Raw genomic sequence first — 27,890 nt, 5'->3', positions numbered from 1 at the left:
GGTATATAAAGAAAGAAATCTTTTCACAGAGAATGATGCCTATGCACGCTGCATGTGTACGCTAATGTCTACTGCATCACTGAAGAGTGGCCCTCCTTGTACTTGAAATCTCAGTGACAAAAGGGGACAGTGCCAAAACCTGCTTAAGTGTCAGTGTATATTCATGCAACCACAGACTACTGATATATTTAAGAAAGACACTCCATCAACTGACTGTGAGAATACTGCTAGATCACTGACTGATGGAAACGCGATCAACATCAGCCAGGTTTGCAGGTGGAAGTGACGATAGGGAACACATTGCCAGCTCCTTACTGAGATAGGAAGGCAAATTTTGTCCTGCCACTAGCCAGCACACCTACACTTGCCTTTGGTCACCTCCTGCATGACAATAAGTGAGCTAGCTTTTCCTTTTTTGTGTTTGTTTTTTTTTGTTTTTTTTTTTAATCCAGAGAGATGGTAATTCCAACAGAAGGAAGGTAGCTTTTCAAAATATACCGATTCAATACTGCATGTGTACTGCCTTCAAAAGTGTACCAACATCCCCACCAAAGTGGAATAGCTCTAGGCTGTTGTCACATGTGCTGTTTGAGAAGTTCTGTCTGCCTCTCTGTCTTAAAACTGACCTCTTTGTAGTTTTAAGTGTTTAAACCAAATCAATCTGTGAAACAATTGTTATTCAAGAAATGAAATGTCTCATAGTCACTGACAATAGATACGATACCACTGCTGGGAGGATAATGGGAATGGTATCAATTTATAGGCATCAAGAAACAGCCAGTGGGAGGCTTAAAAAGTACAAAATCAGTCCAAATTTGATTTCGTTGTGTGAAATCAGACAACACTGGTTTAATACTTGACTTTTTTAGTGCTGGCTTCTCTCAGGAATGCTGAAGATACTGGCATGTATTTCTTTTGTTTTTTAACACAAACTTAATTAAAAAGGAGGAATACTATTTCATTGAGAAAGCCCTGAGGAAAAAGACTTGACAAGAAGCTCAACAGGCCCCAGCATGTGTGCTTGCAGCCCAGAAAGCCAACCATGTGCTGGGCTGCATCACCAGCAGTGTGGCCAGCAGGTCGATGGAGGTGATTCTCTACTGTGCTCTCGTGAGACCTCACTTTCAGTACTGCATTCAGCTCTGGGGCCCCCAACACAAGAGGGATGTGGACCTGTTGGAGCAAGTCCAGATGATAAGGAGGCTGGAGAACCTCTCAATGAAGAGAGGCTGAGAGAGTTGGTATTGTTCAGCCTGGAGAAGGGAAGGCTCTGGGGAGAACTTAGAGCAGCCTTCTAGTGCTATCTATTCATGATGTACTGCGAAGTTAGACCTGACAAAATCAGTACTTTTTCTTACCTAGAGATTCTGCTGTCCATGTTGCATAAAAGCCACCTCCTTGAATTGAGCGATCAGAGTTAAAGATGACAACTAGCTTGTTGGAACCAGACTGAATAGTCCCAGGGGATGAGTTTCCACAATACTTTCCTATGACAGGAGACCCAGGAGATCCACCATTCAGGATAGTAACAGAGTCCCACTTACAAAGTGAATGATTTTCAATGTGGAAGGCTGTGAAAGTGAGCTGCAACACACAAAAGCAACATTCAGGAGCTACCACTAACCACACCAGTGTGGGGGTTAAAGCAATTCCAGCCAGATCTTGTAGCCATCCTAGCACAATGATTTCTGGGTATGCTCGGAAATCTGACCCTCACTTCACATTGATGCTTTCCGGCAAGTATTGCTTGGTGTCTTGCCACTATAAGTAACAGCAGCCACTTAGCATGAAACCGGAAATGTAAGAGAAAGGCACAGGTTCAAACCTGGCGTTACTGAGACTTCACCATATGTTTGAAGCTAAGTATGTGCTTCAAAACGGTCTTGAATATGCACAGATGTTGAGCCACTTTCCTGCTCTCAAGGCTTCTGGTCATGAAATCTGAAGTTGCAGATTCAAGTATGAGTAGCTACGTAAGCATAAAGCCTTGGATTTTTTCTTCCTATTATTTTGAATCAGAATACTCCAACAGTTGCTAAAAATAATGATAATTTCAATTAAATCTGAGAGAAAGAGTTTCATGTTTCATTCCTATGGGCCTTGATGCATCCCACAAATAGGCTGGTCTGTGCAGGCAGCTTCTGACCCTATCTCCCTCTAACACTGATGCTGCTTGTCCTTGGAGTAATATGCACATGGGTGGTATTTCCTGTTCAAAGATTTATTTTGCTGATCCAGTAGCCTCCTGGATTTGTTGATGTTGAAATATTGATGTACACTAATGACTGCCTGGCCTTCTTGCAAGAAAGTATTTTTTTACCAGTTCCAGCATCGGGATCTTTATGGAAAAGTTTAGCAAATATATGCTACTTCTTCCTGTGTGTATTCATTTCCAAAAGAACTCTGCCTGAGGCAAAAAACAAATACAAATTTAGCTCAAATGGTTTAAGTTTGGAACCTTACCAGCAACAGAAACTGCCAGCTTATACTGGAAAAGGTTTGTCTGCCTTCACTGAGGGGCTGCTATTAAGTCCTTTTAAAACAGAAATCTACTTACATGTGATTCTGATTAAGATTAGTTCTGCTTTAAACAAATCTGTGGCTTAAATAGAAATTTTGTGTTCTACTAAAATAATACTGTATTCTCTGAAAAAAGTACCTAAGCAATGGTCAGGTTACCATGCAGAAAAACTGGGACTATAGGTTTGCATTTCTAAGAAATACCTTTGTTGTTGTGAATAAAGAAAACGTGATGGGGAAATTAGTGAAAGACATTACATATGAAAATCTGCAATTTTTATGGAATTGCTTTTCAGATATTTTTCTGACCTGAACCACAAACATCACTGATTGGACCTGTTCTCCAAAGGATCCATCAAATAATTAATTGACTGAAGTTTAATACTGCTTGGTTATAAAGCAGTGGACCAATTTAAGCACAAATTGGTCTCTTGACAGTTTGGCTCAAGAAAAGAGCAAAAGAGCACCTCAGGCAGCCTGTTAATAGTTATTGGGAAATAAGAGGAGCATCTTATTGATTTAATTTGTTCCAGCAATTATATCATCTTCCAGACTAGCCATTAAGGCATGAAAATAACTTTCTAGTGCCTTGTAACTTTTCTGCAGAAATGGAAAGATTTCAGCTTCATGTTAATTCACATGATAGTGAGACTATCCATGCATATCTAATAACATGAGTTATTTTAGTTTCCTAAACATAGAAAGTAGTTGTTTAAGGGAAAAGTTTTGCTATGTTTTGAGGTCAAATTAGACCAGGATCCTTCTCCTGTTCAAAAAGCACAATTTAGTTTGGTTGTATTATCTTTGTTTTCCCCTCTTTCTTAGGTAAGGCCAATGGGGAGATATTTAATTCCTCCACATTTCTGATTTTCCAAATTGTCTCAAACGTGTGTCAAGACTCAGAGGGTGCTTCTTACACTGGCAGCTGTAGACCCAACCATGATGCTGTGTTACTCACAGTGATGGTTTCACCTTCAGGGGCTTCCAACAACCAGGAACAGCGATTCAGATTGCTGTAAGGCTCTGGGTAGTTAGGGCTTGAGATAACTCCACTTTCACCTGACTGTATACCACCACAGGCTGAAGAAAAAAAGTAACATTTCAGTACAGTTTAGGAACTGAACACTGTAATCGAATAAGTGGAAGATTATACAGCTTGCAAGGATGAACAATTTATCTGGGAAAATCCAAGTTTTAAAATCTTTGCCACTGAATAGTGAGTAAACAGATCTAATGACCTTGAAACTTTGTATTTATTCTGATACTTAATATAGCTCTGCAAAACCTTTGCCAGCTGACACAACTGCCTCTTCCACCTTATCTCCAATTTATTTATTTCAAACTCCTAAGCAAACTAGTGCCACTCTAGGACCAACACAATCAAATCAAAAACTTGCTGATGTGTCTAGATAAGCACCAAGGCTAAATTCAGCTGTGACAGGAAGAACAGCTGTTCTGGAATGTAAATGGCAAAGTGGTGTAATTTGCACTGATACAGCTTTAAATGGATTTCAAAATGAGCGCAAAGGTTCAAGCAGAAGAATGCATTTCAGCCATGCTAGCACTCTGGAGGCCTATTTGAAGTAAGTCAGACTTGGCTGGTTTTACCTGTTACATCCCTATTGCCAGGAGCAACCAGCTGTTCTGTGTTGCACTGCATTGCAAAAAACTCAAACTCAGTTCAGGGAATGGGAACAGTAATGCAGAAAATAAACCTGAAAGTTCAGTTGCTATTACATATTAGATGGATATATATAGGGGCAGGCACTGTGTAACTTTTGAGGAACTCTTTGAGAGTTGAGCCCATAGTGTGTATTTTCAGTATCACCATATAGATGGCAACATTCCCCGGAAGTGCCTCAGTCAGCAAAGGCCACAGCCTATCATGCCATTCACCTTCAAATGTGTAATGGGCCAAGAATCCTTTATCTTCTTTGTTTTCATCGCTTATAAAGTGTACCCAGATCTGGGGGGCAGCTATGACTAGTGGCACAGATGGTGCAGCCTGACCACAAAGTCTGGCTATTAGTTCTCCATCAGCATCCCCTGTGTAAAGAAAGAAAACAAAAATACACTTTTTGAATCCTAAAGGAGCTACAATAACATAGACAGGGAATAGACAGGGAAAACATGCATTTAATTTTGGTTTGACAAAAGAAGTACAGGCAAAAGTACATATCACGCTTAATAACAGATTATTTGTTATGGGTATAGGTAGAGCACTGCAATTCATTGCTGGGATCTAAATCTTGTCAAGGAAATTCTCTCTAAAGCTGTAGTAATGATCTTTTTTAGTATCTTAGGCTTCTCTCCCTTTACTGCCACCCTGCACACTTTCATTTTATATAACCCATCAGACCCAAAACCAGAGAAAATGCCCAAGACTTGCAGACATTTTCAGGCAGAACTGTGGGAAGAAATGCCCTAAGACCTGATGTCATGGAAGCTTATTAAGCCTATGTGGTTTTGACACCCTCATTAAAATCAATAGGGATTTTAAGTTTCTACCATATAGGCATGTTACAGGGATTCACATCCATGAACAAGCTGTCATTGCTGTATTAATAGTGGGCGTCTCTTTTAACATATCGCCAGCATTTGCTGAAATCATTGAAACCTAAAAGGAAAGCACAACACAGACCACTACACATCTGTGATACTGTATGTTTGCTCAAGTTGGTGTAATGCCTTATCTGTCACATTGGTAGAAGTATCAGTTTCTCTTTATTACTGATATATTCTCAGGAGAAGGTAAATAATCTTAATAGCATTTCTCATGATATTCAGGCAATGCCATTCCTACATTTGTTTCTCTAATAAAAGCATACTGCTGGACTTTAAAGTTTCTGTTCAATAGCAACTCCTAGGTCCACACAGACTGGCAAGCTGTTCTTGTGAAGAAGGCAGTAGAGCAAGAGGGAGAAACTTTGGGTGCTCTTGAAAGCCTTTTCACAGTTATTCCAGTTAACATGGCTGAGTAAATTCATCTTTCTGTCATATACAGTGTCACAGCCACTTCAGTGCCTTGAAGCACAGAGATAAATGGTGACATATAATAAAATTCTGTTAATGTAAATTACACAGAGAAATGCTAAAACCTGTCTTGTTAACATGCACTAAAAATGATAGTAAGCTGTACAAGCAGAAGGCGTTCATGGTAAATTATGGCTTGGAATAGTAATAACTACTTTGAGCATTAGAATGTGGAGTGAACTTTTCTTTTTTGCACTTCTTGTGAGGGGATTGACTATGTGTCAGATGTGAAACAGGTCACTCAGTCTCTCCTGTGTGAAAAGTGACACCAGTCACTGCTTTCGTGAATGGCCAGATGGCCAGACATGGAGGCTTCTGATAAACAGAAAATGTAAATAAATAGTGGGATTGTGCTGTAAGATTGGGTTCAAACTGAAAGGCAGAATCAAGAGGCTTCCACAGAAATCAAAAGTTAGAAGTACATTTCACTGCAGCAATATGCTCAGCTGTACTACCATTTACAGACTACATGCACATGCCTGATAATTTAATAAATCCTTACCCAAAGGAATTTGAAATATCTGTTTACCCAGATTAGATATTTCTCAGTGAATACACACAATTCTGCCTTTTTTTTTCTTTTTGTCCAGTACCTTGAAGTGTGTTGCATGGGTAACTCAAAAAAATTTTACACATCTCAGCTTCCTTTGGGGTCTCCTAGTTAACTTACCATTGAATTGGACCATTCCCCAAATTCACACCTGTTTTGATGAGAGACTTAAACAGCACCTGCCTGAGTTTAGTGATATTTTGTACAGTTTGCATCTCAGCGCTCATCACTTGTCAGCATACACAGATGAATTAGAGCATTTTGCCTTTGACATGAGACTGATTGTGAAACTGAAGGTCTGTTATTATGGCCAAAATGAACATTACTCTTTAGATAAAAAAACTGTGTAGACCAAAAGACAACTATATTTTTATCTCTTTCTTTTGACTGTATTGCCTGGAGGCCTGAGGTTCACAATAAAGTGAGAGCAGTGAGAACTGAAGAATAATAGAACAGATATATTTTATTATTTCTTTATCTGAGTTATCTTTCTATCATTTCCCAGTGCCAGCACTTATGTGGCAGGGAAGTGGTAAGTTATGCAGCCATGCATGGTTTGGCTGTGCACAGGACAAACCAATGCTGTACAACCAAAAGCTCTCATTCAATGAATGCAAAGAAAGATGTAACAGATTCCTGCTCTCAACTCACCCACCACCTTTCAGAAACAATTTCCTGGCAAATTAGAACTTGCTCTCTCTGGGACTCACAGATAGATACAGCCTCTCAGCAAAGACAACAGCTGGAGCTTTCATACTGCACTTGGCATTAGCTGAGTGACTTTCATCTGACATTTCCAGTTGCTGGTTCCTGTGGATAGCTAAAGATGCTCAAATATGCAGAGATATTACTGGTGCATTAATCCTGTGATTGTTTTCCTTTTAAATGCTGTAGTTGGTGTTTTGTGATGCAGTCTTATGGGAAATACAGATCTGCTTTTGAAGAATCATCTTTTTGAGTACAAAAATAGGGTATGAAGTGAGTATGCAGCCCAGAGGCTATGAATAATTAAATTTACTCCACTCCTGCTGTCTCTGGAGATATTTCAGGAGCAGGGAGAGGATGGGCTGTGGACCAAATAAATTATTTGATGACTCCAACTTCTGACTGCCGTCTTTTAATGGAGATGAAGTGAAATTCACATTGTCCCTTGTAAAGAGAGAATCAGGTGTGTACTGCAACCACGAAAATAATTTATCCCCCAAGGTACCTATCCAGTTTTCCATTTTCTGCCCTGAAAGAAAGGGTGACCAAATCCATGCATCTAGTACTGAAATCCCACTCCTGGTCTTGGAGGCAACATGGAATGAATGCATGTGAACATCCTCTCAAATGAACAGATCCTACAACAATCACTCTCTGCAAACATATATGAACAAGATTTGGCACAGAGTTGCACATGCAGAATCTTGATGGGCTTTACCCATTCTCCTGGTAAATGTACAAACCTATTCGTAACTCCAGGTAGTCGTACTGGCAGTCCTGGTGATGTTCCAAGTGAAAATCCTCAAAATACACATATATGGATGAATTATAGTGGGAAGGGTTTTCAATGGTCCATTCACAGTTCAGTTTACTTGTGTAATTTTTGACGCCATCATAACCAGGAGAAGAGAAATTCCCACCTGCATATCCCATCAGGGTTCCACCACAAACTGCAGAAACAAAACAGAATTTATTTAAAACTAGTGATAATTCTTGTAAGAGGAGAAATCTTGCCCCTGTTTACTCAGAGGCTTGCTCATGTCAGCAAGCGAATGTGCTGATTAGGTCAAAAGTTCTTCCATTTTCTTCATTTTGTTTTCTTCTATAATTTATTGACATGTACAAGGGAATTCTTGCCTAGTGTCCTGAAATTTATTGACAAGTTTTTAAAGACTTGTAAATCAAAGAACAACAATTATATATGGTACCAAATAAAATGTTTCAGCAGCACCATCAATACAAGAAGTATATTTAACATTCTGATACAATCCCACTGCAGCTCCAGTTCAGTATTGCCCCTACCCATTACCTAATTCTAGACTCAAAAGGAGATTCTTCTGGAACATACTCTCAAGCACAGTGCACTTGTGCTATAATAGGATGCTCCTGGGGGAGTTGGAACACTCGTTCTACATTAGGATGCTTGGGGAGAAATTGGAAAATCAAGTTTAAAAGTGTTAATAGTAAGGCTCTGTCAGCTGCCTCCTCTCTGGAGGCTGAGCTTGCAAAAGTAGGTTAGCTGCAATCTTTCACAAGCTACAGTAAGTTAATTACCCTCCTGAGTAATATGGAAGCACTTGAATTATTCAATTTGTCTATGGCACTATGCTTTTTGGATCTTTTAATGGAATAAGGCCACTTTATTACTCAAGACTAAGTACAAAACAATAAATCAGTAGTAATGTAAGAGAGGAAAAAAAGGTATCAGAGATTTTTTTTATCTGTTTAGATTATTTTTTGACACGTACCAGTACTTTAGCTGTGAAATGAATCACCAAAGATCAGTTACTTAATTCAAAAACATACACTACCTGCATTTTCACTAGATGTGTATGACACACTGAAGCCTCTGGTTGCATGGGACATATCTGTCACCAAAATTACTTTCATTGTGTTTCCAGAGGATTTCACCTCAGTGCCTGGATTTACTTCCCCACACAACTTGGCCAGCCGGGGAGAGTTCTGTCTGAGGCCATTGTAAACCTGTTGTGTCAAAATAAACTCTCATGAGACCAAAATACAGTCTTATAAGCATCTCTTGTATCAATTAACAGTGTTTCACATCTTTAATACAAGGTTCATTGACATATCTCACAGTAGGCTAGTTCCCAAACCTACTCAAAACCTTGGAACAAAACTCCATTGCTTGGAGTGGATGAGGATCTGAAGTAAAACTTAAAAATATCTTGCTTATTTTGGTGAAACCCAAACATACTCCCTCTCTCCTTCTCTTTTCTCGGGAAAAAAAAGAAAAAGAAAATTAAACAGTTTTATTGGGAAAAAAATACTGTATTTTAGCTTGATATTTAGACCTTCAGCCACTTAATAATGCCAGCTACTGATCATATTCATTCAAATGATCATCTTTGTATTCTTGTTAAAGCCAACATCAACTTTATAAAAAACTCTTCCAACATATTGAGTGCTGGTGAGCATTTTTTATTAATTCAAGCATTTCACTTTTTGATGGTCCAGAGGTATTTTTCTCAGTTTCTTTCATACAGCTTTTAGCCAAGGAGTTAATTTCCTTCTTTCTACTATGATCTCAGCAGTGCGAGCTAGGCAGAAATGATGTTCCCCACTGAGATTTGGAATATATTAGTGTTGAAGACACAAAAGCTAGCAAGATAGATCTTCCTTTAAGAGATCATTACTTCATTAATCAAAGCAAAGCCAGCTCTGCATGGTCTGTCTACAGCATCTGTGAAGGAAAACAAGGCAAACAACATCTATGAATCTCAAGGGAGGGCTACTTCACCCTGTCATACATGTACATGGCCTAGCTTCTGACCATACCAAAGCTAATTCCCATGTTTGCACTGCTAATCTGAAAAAGTGGGAAACTTAACTGCATCTCCCATTCCTGAGTTTCACAGAGGAATCATATTTTTGAGGCTTTTGTACCATTGACCATGTCCAGTTCTGTGTGCCAGGTTTGATTTCTTTTTTTTCACTAAATAAACAAAAATCTAAAATAACCATGATAAAGTAACCCATATCTATCCTTTTGTAAATAAGGGGTGATAAAGAGGTAGACTTTTCCACCTGTTTTCCCCAGATTAAATAATAATTTGTCTTAAAACCACACATAGACTATAAATGACATTTCAGCTCTATTAGATCCATTAAGGCTCCATAAAGGGATTAGGAAGAGCATTTTCTGCCTTCACGCCTGATACTCACAGCCACATAATCTGATGAGCACCTCCAGTGTTCTTCAGTTTTCATGTCATTAAAGGTTAGAGTCACACGTCGGCCTTCTCCCACTGTGATTCTCCATTCACACACTCGATTGTGTGGGTATAGGTTGGGATAGTTGGGTGAAGTAAATGTCCCAACAGGGGCAGTAAAATCCCCACCACATTCTGAAATAACCAAATATTGGGACACTTAGAATGAAGCATTGCTAATAGAGTTACAGCAAAAAACCCACAACACATTAATGATGCAAGAAAAAGAGATGCTGAGAGGTTGGTTTGACATGCCTATCTTGTCCATGTTTGCCTGAACAGCTAAGTTACTGCCAGCTTTTATCATTCAGCCATAAATTAATCATAGAACTTCTGTTAGTCTGATTATTAATGTTCTCTGAAGGGCTCATGCCAGGCTTCAGAAGCTGGCCCTCGCCCTCGCCTCCATCTTCGTGAGGCTGCGGGGAGCCTATGGGGAGGGAAAGAAGGGGGGGAGTGGGTGAACAAGTTACCTGACTGGGTTTAAACCACGACACCCACAAGCCTTGCTGTCAAATGATACAAACCTCTCACTGTGGCAGGAATGAGAATTTCTGCCTTTCAGATGGCTAGGCAGAGATACACAGAATGAGCAGGGTCTTAGACTGGGTAATGATGAAGGATGTGTTTTTCCTCTGCTGGTTGATAGAGGTAGAGAAAAAGGAAAAAGCTTTCAAGGATTTTAAGCAACACTTTTTCAGTATAGTTGTATGTGGTTTTTTTGGGTTTGGTTTTGTTTTGTTGGGGGTTTTTTTGTTTGTTTTATTTTTCATTTTTAAGGGTTTTTTTCCTCCTACTTTTGTATGAATATCAAATTATTGCTCTAAGAAAAGAGCACTAAATGCCTTGGGAATACAGTGCATTTTTATTTTTTTTTTTTGGTGAGACTAATGGTATAATTTTACCAGCCCACATTTGGTTTCCTTTTATAATGAAGATGTAGTTTAATGGAACGCAGTGGGAAATTTAGTCTTTTAGTCTTACAGACTCCTGCAAAATATTCTGATCTGTGTATCCACCTGCATTAATTTTTTGCTAATACAGTTTCTCTTCCATGATTGCTAATACAGTTTCTCTTCTATCGATCTTCTATTGGGAGCGGAATAACATTCTTTTGGCATTTGTTTCCCTGCTCTGTTACTTTATTGCAGAAGCAAACACCAAGAATAAGGAAGCTTCAGCTGAGCTTTTAAATGAGCTGTAAGGAGCTAAGAGGGGTTGGCAGGAGATTTTTCAAGACCATCACTGCAATGAATTTCTTTAAAAGTAGCCATCTTGTGGCAGGACAAGCATTGCATGAACACTAAAGAATGTGAAAGAGAAGTGTGAAACAGGAATAAGTCCATGTCCTTAGTCCTGATTTGAACAGCTCTTTGAAGTCATTGCACTCAGGGCAAGAGGCAATAGCCCCAAATTAAAACACATGAAATTCCATCTGAACATATGAAAACACTTGCCACTGTGAGGGTTGTTGAACACTGAAATAGGTTGTTCAGAGAGGTTTTAGAGTCTCTATCCATGGAGACATTCAAAACCCAACTTGCCACAGTTCTGGGACACTTCCTCTATCTGTCCCTGCTTGAGCAGGGGGTTGGAGTTCCCTTCCAACCTCAGTGTCTCTGCAGTTCTGTAATTCTGCTTAAAATCTACTGGTTAAACCTTATTTTTAGGGGGATTTAAGAACACTACTCACCTCAAAGAGACAGAATATCATCAAGGAAAACTACAGGGTTTCTCTACCTTCCTCCTCATCAAGAGGGATGTGGGGAGGGATGGTAGGACATCTCTGGACTGATTGCTGGAGAGAAAAGGTTTGGAAGAGCATGCTTTTTGTGTGAGACCTGCCACTGACAGCAACATCAATTATAGTGGGAGGCTGCTCGCTTCTCAGCATTTCAGCTCAGCTAAGTAGTGATCAGAGAGCTCCATACATATCCCAGAATTTAAATTTAAGAGCAAATACCACTCCAAGAAAAAGTGATCTACAATATATGCCATATTAGTGCAATTATGGTGTATGTTGCTTCCTGAAAGTAACTTGCAACCTTACAAAGCCAACCTTCAGTACTAGAATCAAAGCGCAGTCTGAATCCTCGGGCATTGACTGATCCATCAGTGACAAACTTGATATAAGCAAAAGTGTCAGAGGTGTCCACAGCATCAGGAAGAGTATTACCACAGTACCTGCCCAACAAATTTCCTGCAAAAATCACATATAGAAAGACAATTTTATATTAATATGTTATATTTATATAGAGGGATCACTTTTCTATTAAACCAGACAGGCAGGAGTAAAATCAAGTTATTGCTGGGAAACAGAAAGGGTTTGTTTGCCTCATTTTTCTTCAGCAAGCAAGGCAGTCAGAAGCAAATACTGTACATTGAAAAGGCTTACTTTGTACTCAAAGGGAAATGTTTTCAGGAACTCTGGTGAGGTTTTGCAGTAGTACTCTGAAAGGAAAGACGAACACTGAAATAATTCTCTCACCAGAAGCATTGTATTCTCGGATCTCCACAAAGTCATTTGTGCAGTTGGAAGAGTGTTGAATATCTAGGTCTTCTAGTCTGATGGTAAGATAGTGGCCCCTGGGACCCTGCAGAAACCATTCACACAGCAGGTTGTCTTGATAATGAAGCTCAGGATACCCTATGCTTTCAATGATGCCGGTTTGTCCTATCACAGTCCCGCCACAGGGAGCTGCAAAAGGAAGAACATTGTTTGGCTGACTGAAGGACCTCAGAAGGATTATTTTCCTCTAAACAAGACTTAAAACTAAAGCACAATGGACTCATTTTCTACCTGTGGTAATAAACCAGGAATTGTGTTCCAGTTAAAAGTCTTCTATATTTTCCTTCTAAATCAACCAGTCCTAGTTCAGATATTTTTTTTTACCTGCACAGCCCTTACTATTGGAAGCATCCCTTCCTCTCTGTCATATCTATTATTAATTTGAAAACTTACAGATTTCAAGGTCTATATCTAATCTCTACCCATGTTCATGTTTACCAGAAAATCTTGGAAAGAGGTATCAGATAATTACAAAGAAATTTGGTTTGCTAAATGTGGATCTAAGTCTTTTACAACTGACAAAAGTTGGTTGCTGGTTTGAGTCCCCAGCTATGGTTCAGATGCCTCTTTCATGTAGCCCCTTCCTGTTCACATTCCACTGTGTGCGGTGCTTGGTAAGTGATCACTGCAAGATTCAGGAAGCAGCTATTTTTGTTTAATTTTCTCTCGGAAAACTCATTTCTCTGTGGTACCTACAAACATAAGTTCACAATACTAAGGCTTACATCAAATAATATGCCCAGGTGGAGTCTAATGGATTTTACAGTGTATTCTGTGTGTCTACTAGTTACAATCTTTTTGTGGCACAGTTGTGTTCATGCTGTCTGCTGAGTGATTTCTGATTTGTTCCAAGATGACTGGCATACAGCTGAGATACAGTAAATGTGTTATGGATAAATATAAACTGTGGCTATGGCTTTGTATACTAACACTGTTCTCATGCAAGTTGCTTAAGTTTTCACATTCAGAAATATAATAGTACACTATTTTGGCTTAAGTGCTTGAGATCTAACACAATCAGCAAAAAACTTTGTAAAGCAATACAGCCCACTACTTTGCCTTTGAGAAATTAAGTCCTTGAATTTCCTATATGAGTGATACGAACATAACAGCTGCTATTCTTTGAAGATTATTAACATTATCAAAATAAAAAGGTAGCATATTTCTGAATCTGATCAAAGACAACATTATTTCATTTTAAAGCTTTGCTAGTGCTTTCTAATCCTGGTTTGTTTCGTTTTGGTTTCGTTTTTTTTCAGTTTGAGAGCAAATAATTTTCCTTTCCCAGAAAGTTATTCTTTTCCCAGCTGGCAAATAATGGTTCTCACTGTTCAATTCTTTTGCAGCCCACTGTTGTGTTGCCCCATATGTCTAGCAACATTGTTATTTACGTTTACATAGAGAAGCTCCTGATTTGTTCTTCTACCAGCTCTCAGCTAATCTTTGCATTCCCCTTCAGGATCCTGCTCATGAAAGTGACACTAAGTTTACATGCTGAAAATCAAACCATGTTACATTACTTCATCCATGTTGGCTTTTTTTTGTACTGCCCCTTTGATAATTGCCATTGACAAGAGGTTATTCAGTTGTTGTTTCCACTGCTGCAGACCTATGAGCACTTTCCTATTTCTATTTCTCTAATTTTCAACTGTTCCTAGGTGCACAACATGCTTATGCTAACCCATATGATGATTCTGATGACTTAGCTCTAACTGAAAGAGGCATGTATCTGTCAGTCTACCTTATAGGCATGATTTAAGCCCTATTACAAAAGCCTAACACTTCAGACCAAAATCTCCTCTAAAATCAGAAATTGATAAATGCAAGCATTACCAATGGAGTATTTGGCAGTGAATCCCACATGTGTGGCACTGTTGTCAGACCTGAACCTCAGGTACATTACAGCTCCTGAGGATCTCTGTAAGCCTGGCATCAAATCTCCACAGAGCCTGGCAATGACGGGGGCAGTGGAGTCAGCACCATTACGTAGTTCTAGGTAACTGGAACTGCAGCTGGAAGAGGAGAGATTTTCGGTTCAATGTATGGCGGTAATAGTTTGAAATCATCTCAGTATGTGCATAAAGCTAGGAAGCTGTAGTGATTTAGATCACTTTCCATTCAGCGTGACCAGGACAGAATCAAGAAGTTCATAATCCATGTTAGTTATGTAATATTTGAATCAAAAGAAGTGCTAGAAGCAGGGAGAAAGATTGATTCCAAGCCCAATCTATGATCAGATCAGATCTGACAGAAGCAAGTCCTGGGGAGGGATATGAACAGCACTGTTAAGAGTAATTGTGACCATCATTAAACTACTGGTTTTGGCAGCATTCAAATTCAGCAGATATTCCCTATTAAATCCCATTGATAACTATTGAATTAAGGAACAGATATAAGACACATGAAGGGAATTAAAATCCAAACATGGGGTCTTACTTAGGTGGGCATATAAAGACCCAAAGTATCTGCAAAGTCCTAAAAACATATGCCAGTGGCCTGATAGATTCAGTGATCTCTCTCAAAAATTTCCTAACCACTTCTTTTGATTGTAAATCTGGAAGTGCACTCTGGGGGGAATTAGAGAAATTAAAAGGGAAAGAATGGGTTCTCTGAAGAAGCACAGGCAAAATAATGTGGATGTATACTTTGGTGAAGGTTCGATGTAAAACTGATCTTCAAACTGCAGCTCTACTGCATGTCCATTAGGAGCACTTATGGTCCAGACACAGTCAGCATGTGGAGGATAATTGCTTGGATAGTTGGGGGAGGATGTATATCCACTGGGGTTGAAATCATTGATATAAATATTCCCTCCACAAGCTGGGAAAGAAAAGATCACCAATAAAAAGCACATGTTAAGGAAATGTGGGAGGCATCAGCTACGTGAGTTATCTCTATATTCCAACATAATTTCTTTCTGGTGTCATATAGTTATATCAAAACCAAATGCATTTGACTGCTTACTATAGGAAAACATTTTAATACAGTAGAATACTATATTCTTGTGCTCCAGCTTACCTAGCCCTCCTCATTTTCAAATGTTCAGGGCCCCAGATTCAACAGCTATTAGTTCTTCCTTGGATTGCTTCTAAACCAAGCGGGAAACATATTTCTTGCCTTGTTCCTACCCCAGTTCCCAAGAGCTAGAAAGCCTGCAAGTCAAGCCCATCAATACTTCTGTGAATCATTTCCCACTTCTGCTTTCCAAAACCTGAAATCTCTGTTTGAGACAATAATGAATGTGTGAGGAATGCCAGTCAGAGCAAACATGAGGATTTCTTCAGGGCCTTTATCCCACAGAAATACCTTTATTTTGACCAGAACCTTTTTGTCAAAACCCCCCACTGTGTTCTAGCAATACTGGGTTCTAGCAATACAGGGTTTTAGTCAAGATTCATAAATCAAAGTGGTAGAAATGCTATTATATGGCTTCACTTATTCCCTTCATGAATCCCTGACAGTAATGCTAAGACTGGCTCTTTGTTGGAAAAGTTGGCAGAAAACAAGCATTTAAGAATTTGAGTAGATTGACAGGTGGCCTCAGTTGTGTTTAACAGGAGATCTCCTAGTGTCCCAAGCATCATGTGTCATGAGTACAGTGGAATAACTGCAAACCCTGATTTATTGCTAGAACCTGAGTCTCCATCTTTTTCATTCTTTCAAAAATGTTAGCTCTGGCAGGGAATGTTATTTTCTCAGCTGAGAGTAAATCTTGTGAGAACTGTTGCCACCTTTCTAGACGCACTAGCCTAAATCATTCCTGGCATCATTTAGCACTTGCACTGTGTACTGAATGTTCAAAATAATATTCTTGTTGCCAGGTATATGTTTTGTTTTGTTTTTCTTTCCTGTATGAATTTTGAACATCTCTTCCTAACTATAGCTGCTACTCCCCTGCTAAAGGGTTTCCCAGAAGTTTGGGGGGGGTTTAACTTTAATATCCCCACGTCATCTAGAGCTATCTCTCTTTAGAAGGAAACAGGACAATCTTGCAGACATCTGATTTTACCAGGGTTGAGACTTACAACAAGAGCCTCCTCTAAGAGGACAAGCTCCAAGCTGTATCTATTGAGCAGCAGGATTTTTTATTTCCTAGACTTACCTAGACTTTTAGCCTCATATTTCAGTTTGAATCCTTGACCCTCATTGCTGCTGTCAGAAACGAAGTGAACAAAGAGCTGATTGTCTGTGGTATACATGGTAGAGATGGGGCTGCTTCCACAAAACCGCCCATTCCCTCTTCCAGACACCAAAGGTGGGGCAGCATTATCTAACCCATTCCTCAGCTAGAAGAAGAGAAATCGCTAATGTTACTCAGGCAAACAGCGGTGGAATGTAAACTTTGAGCACATACCATCTTACAGCTTCCAGCCAGGGTGTGTGTATGTGGACAATAACCTACTGATTATTTAAGGCACAGCAATATAAAAGGGAGAGAGAGAGAGAAATAGTATCTGTGGTATTTCTCTTTGGTATTCCCACCACCTGACAACCTGGGCTGCCTTTCTGACAGTGAAATCTACAAGATTCAGTGGCTTTAATAGCTTTGAGGATTTGGTGAGCTAGCCAATAACCTCACCTCTACATAGTCTCCAAGGCTGCAGGAAGTATCTTCACTCTTAACCTGGAAAGGCTGTTCGAAATGGATGGCAATAATAAATCCAGAGGTTACCGCTACATGCCAGGAACAATTCAGATTAGGAGCATAGTCTTGAGGGTAGTTGGGGGATGTTATCACACCCCTGCCTGTATGTAAATAGCCTCCGCAACCTTAGAAAAATGAGTTGAAGCAAAGAAAAAAATATTAGCACCAACTATTCCCATATTTATTTAGAGAAAAACCCTGTCTCCTAAAAGGAAGATGTAAATGGGTAAAAGCAAATGTTGAAGCACGTGTATGAAGAGTAGAGGGGCACACAGCAATGCACACAGTGAATGATTTCCCAAACACAATCTAGTAGCTTGCAAGATGACACACACCAAACATCCTGACAAGTGAGACTGAGTTCTCAGAGACTTAACAGATGAGTGAGCAGGCAGCTATGCCAAGGATCTCCCATGGTATGAGCATATTGTTACACTATTGAGTACATTGCTTCTATCCACGGACCAAACTTCTGTCACCTACACAGGCTGCAAGTCAGAAAAACTTCCCTTGGCTACCTATTGTAACCCTAGCACCTTCCTTGGAGCCTCAGCCCATTCAGGAATCTGTTATCATCCCTGGGTGCATGTGGGAGGAGTGCCACTGAAATTGCTGACATTCCTGCTGGAACTTACATAGCTTTCTGCGTTTCTCTCTGTTTTGTGTCTGTGCTTTGAGTCATTCATTTCTCTCTTTTAGCTGGGCATTATTTCACCCTTCAGCTCAGCTGTTATAAACTTACACATACACTTTTCCTACTTCTGAAAAGTGACCGGCCTGGTTGAATCATGCTTTGTTGTATTACATTCCTGGTAAAATAGCAAATTTTACCTTTGCAAAGTCAGACATTTGTCATGCATATTCATGAAATGTGAATAATTGGTCCATGGGATTAATCAGATAGACTGTAGACAGCTGTTAAAAATGCCAAAGTCTTTTCTTTCCTTACCCCATTGTTAGCAGCATGGCAGACATTTATCTGGGGGATAAGAAAAACAAATCTTACTTTTCTGATAAGAGGCATTAAATCCAGCTCCAGTAACACTTGCATCTGATGTGAAGTGGATGAACATTGCCTCTCCAGATGATCTTATTGGCCCAGGAGGTTCTCGTCCACACAGAGTAGCCAGCACTGGAGAAAGACTAGTTTCGCCTGAGATCAAAAGAACACATTAGTGTTAAATCAGTTCACATCTGCCTATTGGTTGCTGTGACACACACTTTCAAGTAGGTGTTTTTCAAAATCTTTAACTTCTTCCAGACTGAGAAATGTTTGTATAGACCATAGATCACCATGTATTTTGCTAGACTTGGCTAGACCTTGCTACTTTATTTTAACTAGAAAATGTCACAGCACAGAAGAAGAATACTGATTTAGAGCATGTTGTCACTGCTATCTAGATTGCTTAAGCTCAAGGGATATGAAAATTACAGGTATTGGGACCTTGGGTATCTATTACATGTAGATGGGGCAGGGCAAGATCGGCTTCTTACCATCTCGGATAATAAGTTTGTCATAGTTGCATGAGCTGTGAGATTCTATGTCGAGGGCAAGGATGCTGAACTCCACGGTGGATGCAGGAGCTCTGATAAGCCACACACAGTCAGCAGAATTTCTATAATTCATGGGCCAGCCCGGTGAGAAGAGGAATGAAGGTGTCTCTTCAGCTGTTACAGCCCCTCCGCATGCACCTGTCACGTACAAGAAGACAAAACTGAAAGCATCTTCTTTTTAAAATGAACACTCCCTCGTATCATATAAGATGACAGTCCTATAATTAATCACAATGGGGGCACAGTGAGGATGTGCCTGTAGTCACAGGAATGCATTTCTTCAACTTCAGTTTGGACTGGGAATACAAAACCTGAAAATCCTGAGCTATAAGGATGTTCCTGTGCTACCTGGCGCAGCAATGATGTGACCTATTTTACCACTAGGAATATCTAGCAAAAGACCAAAGAGCAGCTACCACAGTTTAACGCAGGTTGCATATCAGAAAGGAATGGTGCCCATATAACCAATTATACACCTAATCTAGCGAAAGGTCTCTTGCCCATAGTCCCTTGCAAGCCAAACCGTTCTATGATTCTATAACACAATGGCCAGTGATTTAAGAATGGTATTGCAGGATGGATACTTCTTCATGAAAGCGTATAAACTGTTTAGCTTTCATGAAATACCTGTGTAAAGAAAAAAGCCTTTTTAGCAACATGCTTATTTTTAATCTCTGTAAAACAGTATATCTGAGAGTCTCTATACATTGTTTTAAAAAGCTATTAAGATGCTTAATTAAAATGTCAGTGAAAGCTTTCCCCTTCCCCAAAAGAAAAGGGCTTTCTTTTGTGGGGATGTTGGTTTGGATTTTAAGTAAAGCTCAGAATATCACTGGCTGTATCACTTTTAACCACGTAAACAACTGAAAACCCACCTCTAGCAATGGTGCGTGTAACAGCAGAAGCATCCACTGCATACCAGTCCAGAAGAAAGCCTTTTCCAGCCACAGACGAATCTGACTGGAACTGGATTGTCATTGAACTGCCAGAGGATGCAAAAGAAGCAGGGTCCTCGCCACAGTATGTTGCAATAGGACGATAATGGATGGTGGGCCCATCATAAACCTGCAGAAAGGACAACAGTGCCATTCTTCACACAGGCAGATTTTAAACCAACCCATACTCAGCAAGTTTCCAAGGAGAAAATTACTCTCTTTAAATGACTGAGAGATCATTCAACAAATTCCAGTTAGAGAGCAACCTCTCAGAACAAAAGGAACAAAATCTCCCTTTCCATTATATACTATTGTTAATTGTGATGCTTTCAGAAGAGGCAGGATCTTAATGGAAGTCATCAAATTCAGCTCATTCCCCATTACAGAGCTGCTCTTTGGGGACATGGACTGGCATCCCACATTAAAGAAGTCCACTGATACAAACTTGTTCCTTGCTGAGGAAAAAGCAATACGATTTCCAGGAAAAAAAAAAAAAAAAAGGGCATTGCTTTTGGGTTTTGGTTGCTTTTTGGTTTTGGTTTTTTTTTCCTTCCCCGATGAACACATATTTTACATTTTATACGTTAAATATGCAATAATTATTTTTTCTAAATGTTAAATAAACATTCATATTACACTGAAGATCTCATCCTTGAGCCGGGATAAAGGCCAGTGATTCACACTGACTGAATGTCTAGCTGATTTTGCTTTCAGAGTGACAGACACAGAAAAGCAGGCTGAGTTAGAAGAAGGAAAATGCCGTGAAAATCTGACATGAGATGAAGGAGAGTTATATTTCCTTTTTGATCATTTTTGATCAGATTTGCATATCGGTGAATTAATAAAGAATTGACTATACTGAATATACTGAACTAGTATTAACTAGTGAATTAGCTGGTTAATAAAAAAAAAAAAAAGAAAGAGAAGAAGGTATTTACCTTATTTAACTAGGTATTTATGTTTAGCTAAATTCAGAAACAACTTGTTCCCTCTATTGTTTCATTTTGGTTAGCACCACATGCACTGTATTTTTTAGCCTGGTAAAAAAAGCTAGACTGTATTACAGAAGGGTACAGAAAAACAACCAAAGAGGTACTTTCCTATGGCAAACAGCAAATTACTGATGTGGAGATCAAAGAAGGTGCAAGTAAAGGATTGTTTCTTGTAGGATTTTAAAAGAAACTTATTTTTAAAGGCACTGAGATGTTATTATCACTGTTGTCCTCAACTGGATCAGCACAGAGAAAAGTTCAATCTGGCATCTGACCTGAAATTCTTTGATTTGAATATTCAGGATTGTACCATCGTGGACTTAAGTTTCAAACTTACAGATTGGAAATATCAAATAAGCTTCAAATTTACAGATTGGAAATATCTGTTAGGGAGATAAAGGGCATGCGACCCTTCTATAGCTAATAATTATTGAAAAGATGACACAGCAAAAGCAGTAAACCACACCGGATCCTTGGAAATTCTTCCGTTCCTCTCATAGGTTTCTCTAGCCATTATTTTTATCGAAGTTAATTGAAATAATGTAACTTCTCACAATGAAATCACCTTTAGCTTGTCATACTGGCATCTGCCGTGGTTTTCAATGTCCATCTGCCGGATGTGGCCATGGATAGCTTGTGAAGCATTAACACTTATTCTCCACTGGTAATTAGAATTGTGAGGGTAACTTCTGGGCCACTGTGGTGAAGCTATTTGTCCACTGTTTCCCACAATGTCATTTTCATACACTGTAAAACAAGACAGAGACAACTAATGCTTCTAATTCACATGGATCAAAAGAAGCACCAGGGCCCAGCCTGGAATACATCTTCCATTTTGGCTGATCTGACTATTTACTTAGGATTAGACAGCACTGTGAGGCATAGAGTTGTGCCTCAGACAGTCCTAGGACACATATCTAATTATTTTCTTGTTGTTAGCCTGTGGATATTTAGCTTCAGCAGTCTGCTCATGCAGCAAGTCAGACTGACTTCGCAATGATCCCTTGAATTTTGTATCTATGAGCTGGCACTGTTTGCTTTTCTTCTAGTTCTGCTGCCTGATTGTTGGCATCTAGATCCAAACTGGAAAATACACTTGAAAGAAAATGGAGTTGCACTTCAAAAGCAAAATGAAACACTGGGAACTAAATGGTTTTTTTTCTTAATTTGTCAATTGCCTAAGAAATGGAAACATAAAAATCAAATACCATTCCTCACTCACAGGTAGCAAAGACATATGGTGGGATATTTTTAACTCTAACAGGCTACTGGTAAACTAGGGATGCCATAGAAGTTTTTAGTATATAGCTCTTTTTTGCATCTTCACAGCCCAATATTGCCGAAGGAAGAATCTGAAAACCAGGTGATAAACTGTTAGAAAGCAGACAATGAAATAGAGGACATTTTATATAATCCATGAAACTTTCTGCTTTTGGAAAGGAAATACGATCAATCTGAATAAATACTGTCTGTTACGACAATTTAAAAAGATAGAACGTCACACTGAATTCTTCTGGTTATGTTATACTTAACATACATGCACAGGAGTTCTGGTCTTACGTGTTTTGGATCATCCCTTTACATTCAGCAGACATGTCGCAGAATATTTTTTAGGTGAATTTACAGCCTTACGAACATCAACAAACATCTAATAGATTTTACAGGAACAAATGATCACTTTTTTATATTGTTTCAAAAGTGTTACAACAGATTAGTTTTCAGTTAAATAACATTTACTTACAGTGAGAGAATGTGGCCCTGAAGCCAGTGTCAGTGCCTGAGCTGTCCGAGACAAATTTGACCCACAGGACGTGTCCAATGACAGGCGTATAATTTGAAGGCAAGAAGTTCCCACAGAATCGTCCTACCAGCCTGCCTGTATCATTCCCTTCACGAATCTCCACATAATCTTTGGTGCAGCCACTACTATCTTCCACCTGAAACACTCTGTTTCAAGAGCAGTAGAAGAACATTAGCAGGCATACAACTGGCACATGCCTCAGAGTTTGCCCTACCAAGCCACTAATCCCCCTGAAGCTGATATCCTGCTGCAACAGTTAAGATGGCAGCAGCAAACCCCTCCAGTAGAGGGAAGTCACTCTCATCACCTGGTAGTACTGCAGATACAGATTTCAGTACACTCTCTGGTGAGAAAACAATTGCCAAAAGCCTACATTAATTTCTAGTTAATACCTCAGAGCTCAGAAATCCCTTAGGGGTTTCTCCAGATCTGTGAAATATTGCTGTTTCTTTGGCCTCTCTGAGTTTCACATAGCGGGGTGTGCAAAATAATAATAATGTTTGCTATGAACTCTTCTAAATCAATTTTTACCTTAGAAAAGGAACAGGATTTAGTAATCAAATTATAAATTTGCAGTTATTACACTAAGCTGAATGATAAATATATTCTAAAAACCATGATCTGTTATTCTAAGTGAAGTGCTTTGATCCAATCCAACATACTTTTCAGAAGAAGGCTGTGGACATACAGTAAAGATTCCAGAGAGTATCTCTTCTAACCAATGCCCCAAATATTTGTGTTTTCTAATTTTCTGGTAACAGCTCCTCCCCTCCAGTCCTGAATATAGCCATATGTGTTCAGCATACACATGCTGTGAAATGGTTTCAACCACTCATCTGGATATCCTTCAATCTAATTTAAAGCTAACCCTCAAACTGCAAGACAGGCATTTCTGTTCAGACTGAGCTGAAGAAAATGAATGCCTCGTGCCAACAAAACTTTATAAACTCCTGATATTAAATGAAATAAAATAAATATTGCTCTCTAACACAATTACGCCATACTTTCCCATATTTTCAGCTTGCCTTTCAGCTATGTGTAACTGAAAAAAAAGAGTTTACATTTACTCAGTGTCACTTCATATAACTGAGTACATGTTCCATTGAGTTTCTGCCTCACACTAGATTTCTGTTTTGATTCTGAGAAGCAGTTATTCATTATTTTGTAGCAAATATCTTGGAAAATGCTTTCAGGCTGTAGTACTTTTTCTATGCTTTGGTGAGTAAAAGGAGGAACAGAATGTCCTTTTTATGGCGTTAGTGAATTGGTCTATACCTCACAAATTGCACCTTGTGCAGTCAGCATGTTACTGGGCAAATTTTCCTTTTGTTCTGATTAAATGTAAATGCAGGTTTCAGAATTACTTTTCTTTTCTTGCTCTTTCTTGATTAGCTGACTGCAAAGGGTCAGTGCTCTACTTCTTGGCAGCAGCCACTGTTAGATGCCCGGAAACAGAGAGGCTCAGAAATCCACATCACCGTTAAAGAACAACTTAACGACCCTGCTAAAGGAGTCCACATTGTTCTGTGGATCACGTGTAACTTTTCCTGTAAGTCTTCAAAGGAAAGTTACTTTGCTGAAGGGGAAACAAAATTCCTTCAGATACTTTCCTGGCCCCTCTTATACCTCCACTGATGTAATTGCTGGAGAAGTTTTGAAGAGTTTCATATCAATTTTAACCCTAGAATCTGTGGAGTATCTTGGTCCTCTGTATTACTCAGCTATATAATAAATACTGCAATGAATTCAGTAATTAGGGAAACAGTAGGAATTTTCTTTTCTTTACAAAGGCAGAGAAATGCTAAATTTCCGCTTGTTCACAAGTGAGTGAGAACTGGCTTCTTCAGCATCCTGTGTTGCTCAAACAATAAACTGTCTATTTATATAATGCTGTATATGTCTTAGTATAAGCAATGACTAACATAGGAGAACACCGATTGCAAGCTGCCTCTAACCACTGCTGTGTTCTCTTTCCAAGTTACTCTAAAAACATGTTCCAGCTTTATCATCTGGTGATCACATTTCCTAATAAACAGAGAACCCTTCCTTCAGGTCTGTTAAAGGGCTGAATAATAACCCCTGGCAATGCTTTTACATGAAGGACAGCTGGAGCCGGTTGCCAGGGGAACTGAGAATCCTCCAGACACACTCGGTGTTGAGTGGATATGGTTCGGGATAGCCAGGACTGTTGAAAGCTCCTCTGTCCATGTGGAAAGCACCCCCACAGGCTGCAAGAAGAAGGAGACAGCAGAGGCTTGAGAAGGATGACATTAAAAAAACTACCTTGGCAGAACCAGAGCATTTGCTAATCAAGAAAGCATTTCTCTGTTGTCTTGTTCTTTAGCTTGTTGACATGCTTGCTGAGACCTTGGCCAAAAAGAGGAAGGGCAACAGAGGATTTTCAAAAAGGGTATGTCAGAGAGACAAAGTGATGCAGGATCTGTTCTTTTCCTTAAAAGTCAGAGGCATAAGCTAGCAATATCTGTCATGTGGACTTACATGATGACGATGCAGCATAGGTGGCATGGAAACCGCTGGCAGCAACATTGTTGTCGTTGGAGATGAAGTTCACCACCAAAGCATTACCAAAAGAAGTGACAGGATGTGGTATAGTACTGCCACAGTAACGGCCTGAAAGAGAACAAGCCAGAGAGAAAAAAAAAAGGTGTTCAGAATGTAATTACTATTGCTAATTTAACAATGACTGACAGCAACCATGAGTAACTTCTCTTGTGTACAACTGCCACTGTCAATATAACCTACATAAAAAATGAAATACTCCATTTCATTTACACAGAACTCAAGTCTGGTGGCAATTTTTGTTAACAGAGGAAAGACCTCCTGCACTCCAGGCACCCTGGTCACTGGCTATTCTGTTACTGAGCTCCTGTTTTCACTCTATCCAGAAATTACAGCCTAATTGAAAATTAAAATAAAATCCTATCAAATGTATCTGACAGTAGTTTCCATTTCATTCACTGGGTTCTGATTGAAAAAAAAAAAGCAACAAATAAGAGACCGGTTCTCTTGTAATGGATTGTAACACGGGGATTAAAAATATGAGTCATGATCTAGCAGAAAGGCATCTGACAGTAGAAGAAAGATAGCAGCTAGTATTCTGGTCCTCTTCCCAAGTCAAAGCCAAAGACAGGAGACCAAAACCCAATTCTGCTCTTAGTTACAAGCCATTCAAATTGATTGCAGCCTGACTCCTGACAAAGGAGCATATACAGAAGTAGAGTAATGAAAAGCATACTCAAGTCACAGATACTCCAAATTTCACAGGATGGAATTTGAGGCAACCCCAGGGATGTGAGGGGAGTCAGGACTACCCTGCGGCCGGGGATCTCTCAAGGCTTCCTAGCATATAAGCACTGAATTTTGCTTCTCGAGACTCCTGCCGCTTGAAGGTGATGCGTCTGAACAGCTATGTCAGGAGAAAGCTGTAGAAAACTCAGGAACAAGCAGAAAATCACTTTCCAGGGGCTGAGGAAAATCCGTTTTCTGTTCCCAGAAATCTGCAGCTTTCTTTACCTGCGTTTACTGTGAGCTGTGCTTATGAGTGTGGGTTACAGTATGTTTTTGTACAGTTATTTGGGAATTCAGTTTAAACTGAATTGCTCGGTTCCCAATATTGTTCAGCTGAGGAGGAAGGCAGCTGGAGTCAACCCTAAACTACAGGCTAGTAGGAATACAGTCAGAACCTGGGAGGACAGTGCTCTTCATAATGAAGACTTATCCTCCATTCCCAGTCTGCTGATAAAGGAGCTTCCTTTATCAGAGAAAATCCATGAAGAAGGAGGACACTCACAGAAGAGCTTCTCCTGCTCACCTTGGGTGTAGTTCTATATATAAATAAACAAGGCAAAGGTACAATACCTTGAAGAGGAGCCTCGTAGTTATTCCCATCCAAAATTTCCACAAAATCCATTGTGCAGTTTTGTCTATTGCTTTCAATATCGAGGTCAGTGAATGAGAGTGTGACGTGGCTGACTGGCAACAGCAAAGAGTAAAAACTTAAACAGAAGTTTGGCATTTCACAGAGAAATTGTTACATGTAAACAAATGAAATAGTTTATTCCCTGATACATGGAATGAATCTGTCGGAAGTACATTAATCCTTCCTGAAAAGGTCCTAGTAAATCTCTTCCTATTTCAGTGCTTTCTAACACAATTGACATTAGAAGCATAGGATTTAACACATACACATGAATCTAAGTTTCCCGATATCTAAACAGGTTCATTATGTACTGAAAATGTCAGCAAACACAACATGGAAAAATCTACACGCATTCAGAAACAAAACTTCTTTCTACATATCCGTGACCTTCTGTCCCTTTGCGATCTATACCATAGATCCAGACAAAATGTGAATTGACACTGCCCTGCTCCAGGCTTAGAAAGAGCTGGTTCTTTCATTGTTTTGTAACATTCCAAATGCATCAACTGGACTGGTTAAAGGATCATTAACGACCCTCAGCTATATTTGTACAGAATTGGATTTTCCACACCCTTGGACAGCAGGGTACATCCTGAAAAAGAGGATTTCTGACTCAGGGTAATTTTGACTCTCGTGTTGCTCTTGCTTGTCTGATATGAACAATGGTGAAGTCACAGCTGGAAGAAGAGAGGCTGTCCTCAATGCCATTCTGTGACAGTAGTTTCATCTGGCCATAGAGCTCCTATGCAGTTCGAGAAGGTCAGAAAATCTCATGCTTTAGAAGATAACTAAGTTTTTTCCCACATTGGCCAAGCCTGAATTTGACACAAATATTTTGCTTCTCTTTCGCTACAATTAATTAGCCAGAACAAAATGAAGTGACAGACATGGATCCAGGCGCTGCATTCAGCAGGGTGCCACTGACTGGCATTCAGCTGCCTAGTCTGCCTTTTTGGCACTCCTTTGTGTCCTGTCTGGTCAATCAATTACAGCTATCAATGCAGGTCCTCAGGATACAAAGCTAAAAGGATAAACACAGTGGGTGGCAAAGAGCAGGAGACTTGCTGGCCTCCATAAAAGCAGAGCAGGAACTCTGCGGTGGTTTGTCATTGGCTAAATCTATTGCATATGGTTGTGTAACGTACTGTATGTATGTATGTATGTATGTATGTATGCTGTGTGACTGGCATGTGGTATGTAGTGGTCCTGGCGGTAAGTGGGGGAAGCCATTACATACACAGGCTGCTACTTATAAAGCATTTTTCTGGTCATACTGATTTAATTCGGAAGACAACAGTTATGTATGAGTTTTCCACCTGAACCCAGGAAAAGATTGTCTTTAAAAATAAATGTTGTGTAGGTGAGGAAGAGCTTTGTTGATGCCCTTTTCATGTATTTGTATAAGAAACTATGCTA

The 27,890-nt window shown here is 39.5% G+C and overlaps 1 protein-coding gene across 3 annotated transcripts in view; it reads right to left on the bottom strand.

Moving 5' to 3' along the window:
* The window catches only part of CUBN (cubilin), a 142,265-nt gene that overhangs the window by 31,517 nt on the left and 82,858 nt on the right, over positions 1–27,890 (bottom strand). For all 3 annotated transcript variants that reach the window (XM_062633700.1, XM_062633698.1, XM_062633699.1), the window contains exons 34-53: positions 26,414–26,527; positions 25,034–25,165; positions 24,630–24,762; positions 22,475–22,680; positions 21,299–21,480; positions 19,682–19,871; positions 18,747–18,944; positions 18,259–18,405; positions 17,187–17,377; positions 16,710–16,893; positions 15,253–15,427; positions 14,441–14,619; positions 12,527–12,736; positions 12,098–12,238; positions 9,992–10,173; positions 8,620–8,791; positions 7,552–7,758; positions 4,417–4,566; positions 3,479–3,600; positions 1,359–1,584 (exon numbers count right to left, since the gene is read on the bottom strand). In XM_062633700.1, the coding sequence (XP_062489684.1) occupies positions 1,359–1,584; positions 3,479–3,600; positions 4,417–4,566; positions 7,552–7,758; positions 8,620–8,791; positions 9,992–10,173; positions 12,098–12,238; positions 12,527–12,736; positions 14,441–14,619; positions 15,253–15,427; positions 16,710–16,893; positions 17,187–17,377; positions 18,259–18,405; positions 18,747–18,944; positions 19,682–19,871; positions 21,299–21,480; positions 22,475–22,680; positions 24,630–24,762; positions 25,034–25,165; positions 26,414–26,527 (3,441 nt within the window). The remainder of the gene's footprint in view (positions 1–1,358; positions 1,585–3,478; positions 3,601–4,416; positions 4,567–7,551; positions 7,759–8,619; positions 8,792–9,991; positions 10,174–12,097; positions 12,239–12,526; positions 12,737–14,440; positions 14,620–15,252; positions 15,428–16,709; positions 16,894–17,186; positions 17,378–18,258; positions 18,406–18,746; positions 18,945–19,681; positions 19,872–21,298; positions 21,481–22,474; positions 22,681–24,629; positions 24,763–25,033; positions 25,166–26,413; positions 26,528–27,890) is intronic.

The sequence above is a fragment of the Pezoporus occidentalis genome, unplaced genomic scaffold, assembly GCF_034315485.1.
Source record: "Pezoporus occidentalis ecotype Australia unplaced genomic scaffold, CSIRO_AGI_Poc_V1 ctg40, whole genome shotgun sequence".
NCBI classification, from domain to species: domain Eukaryota; kingdom Metazoa; phylum Chordata; class Aves; order Psittaciformes; family Psittacidae; genus Pezoporus; species Pezoporus occidentalis.
The sequence above is the reverse complement of the archived record's forward strand: the minus strand, read 5'-3'. Positions and strand labels throughout refer to the sequence as shown.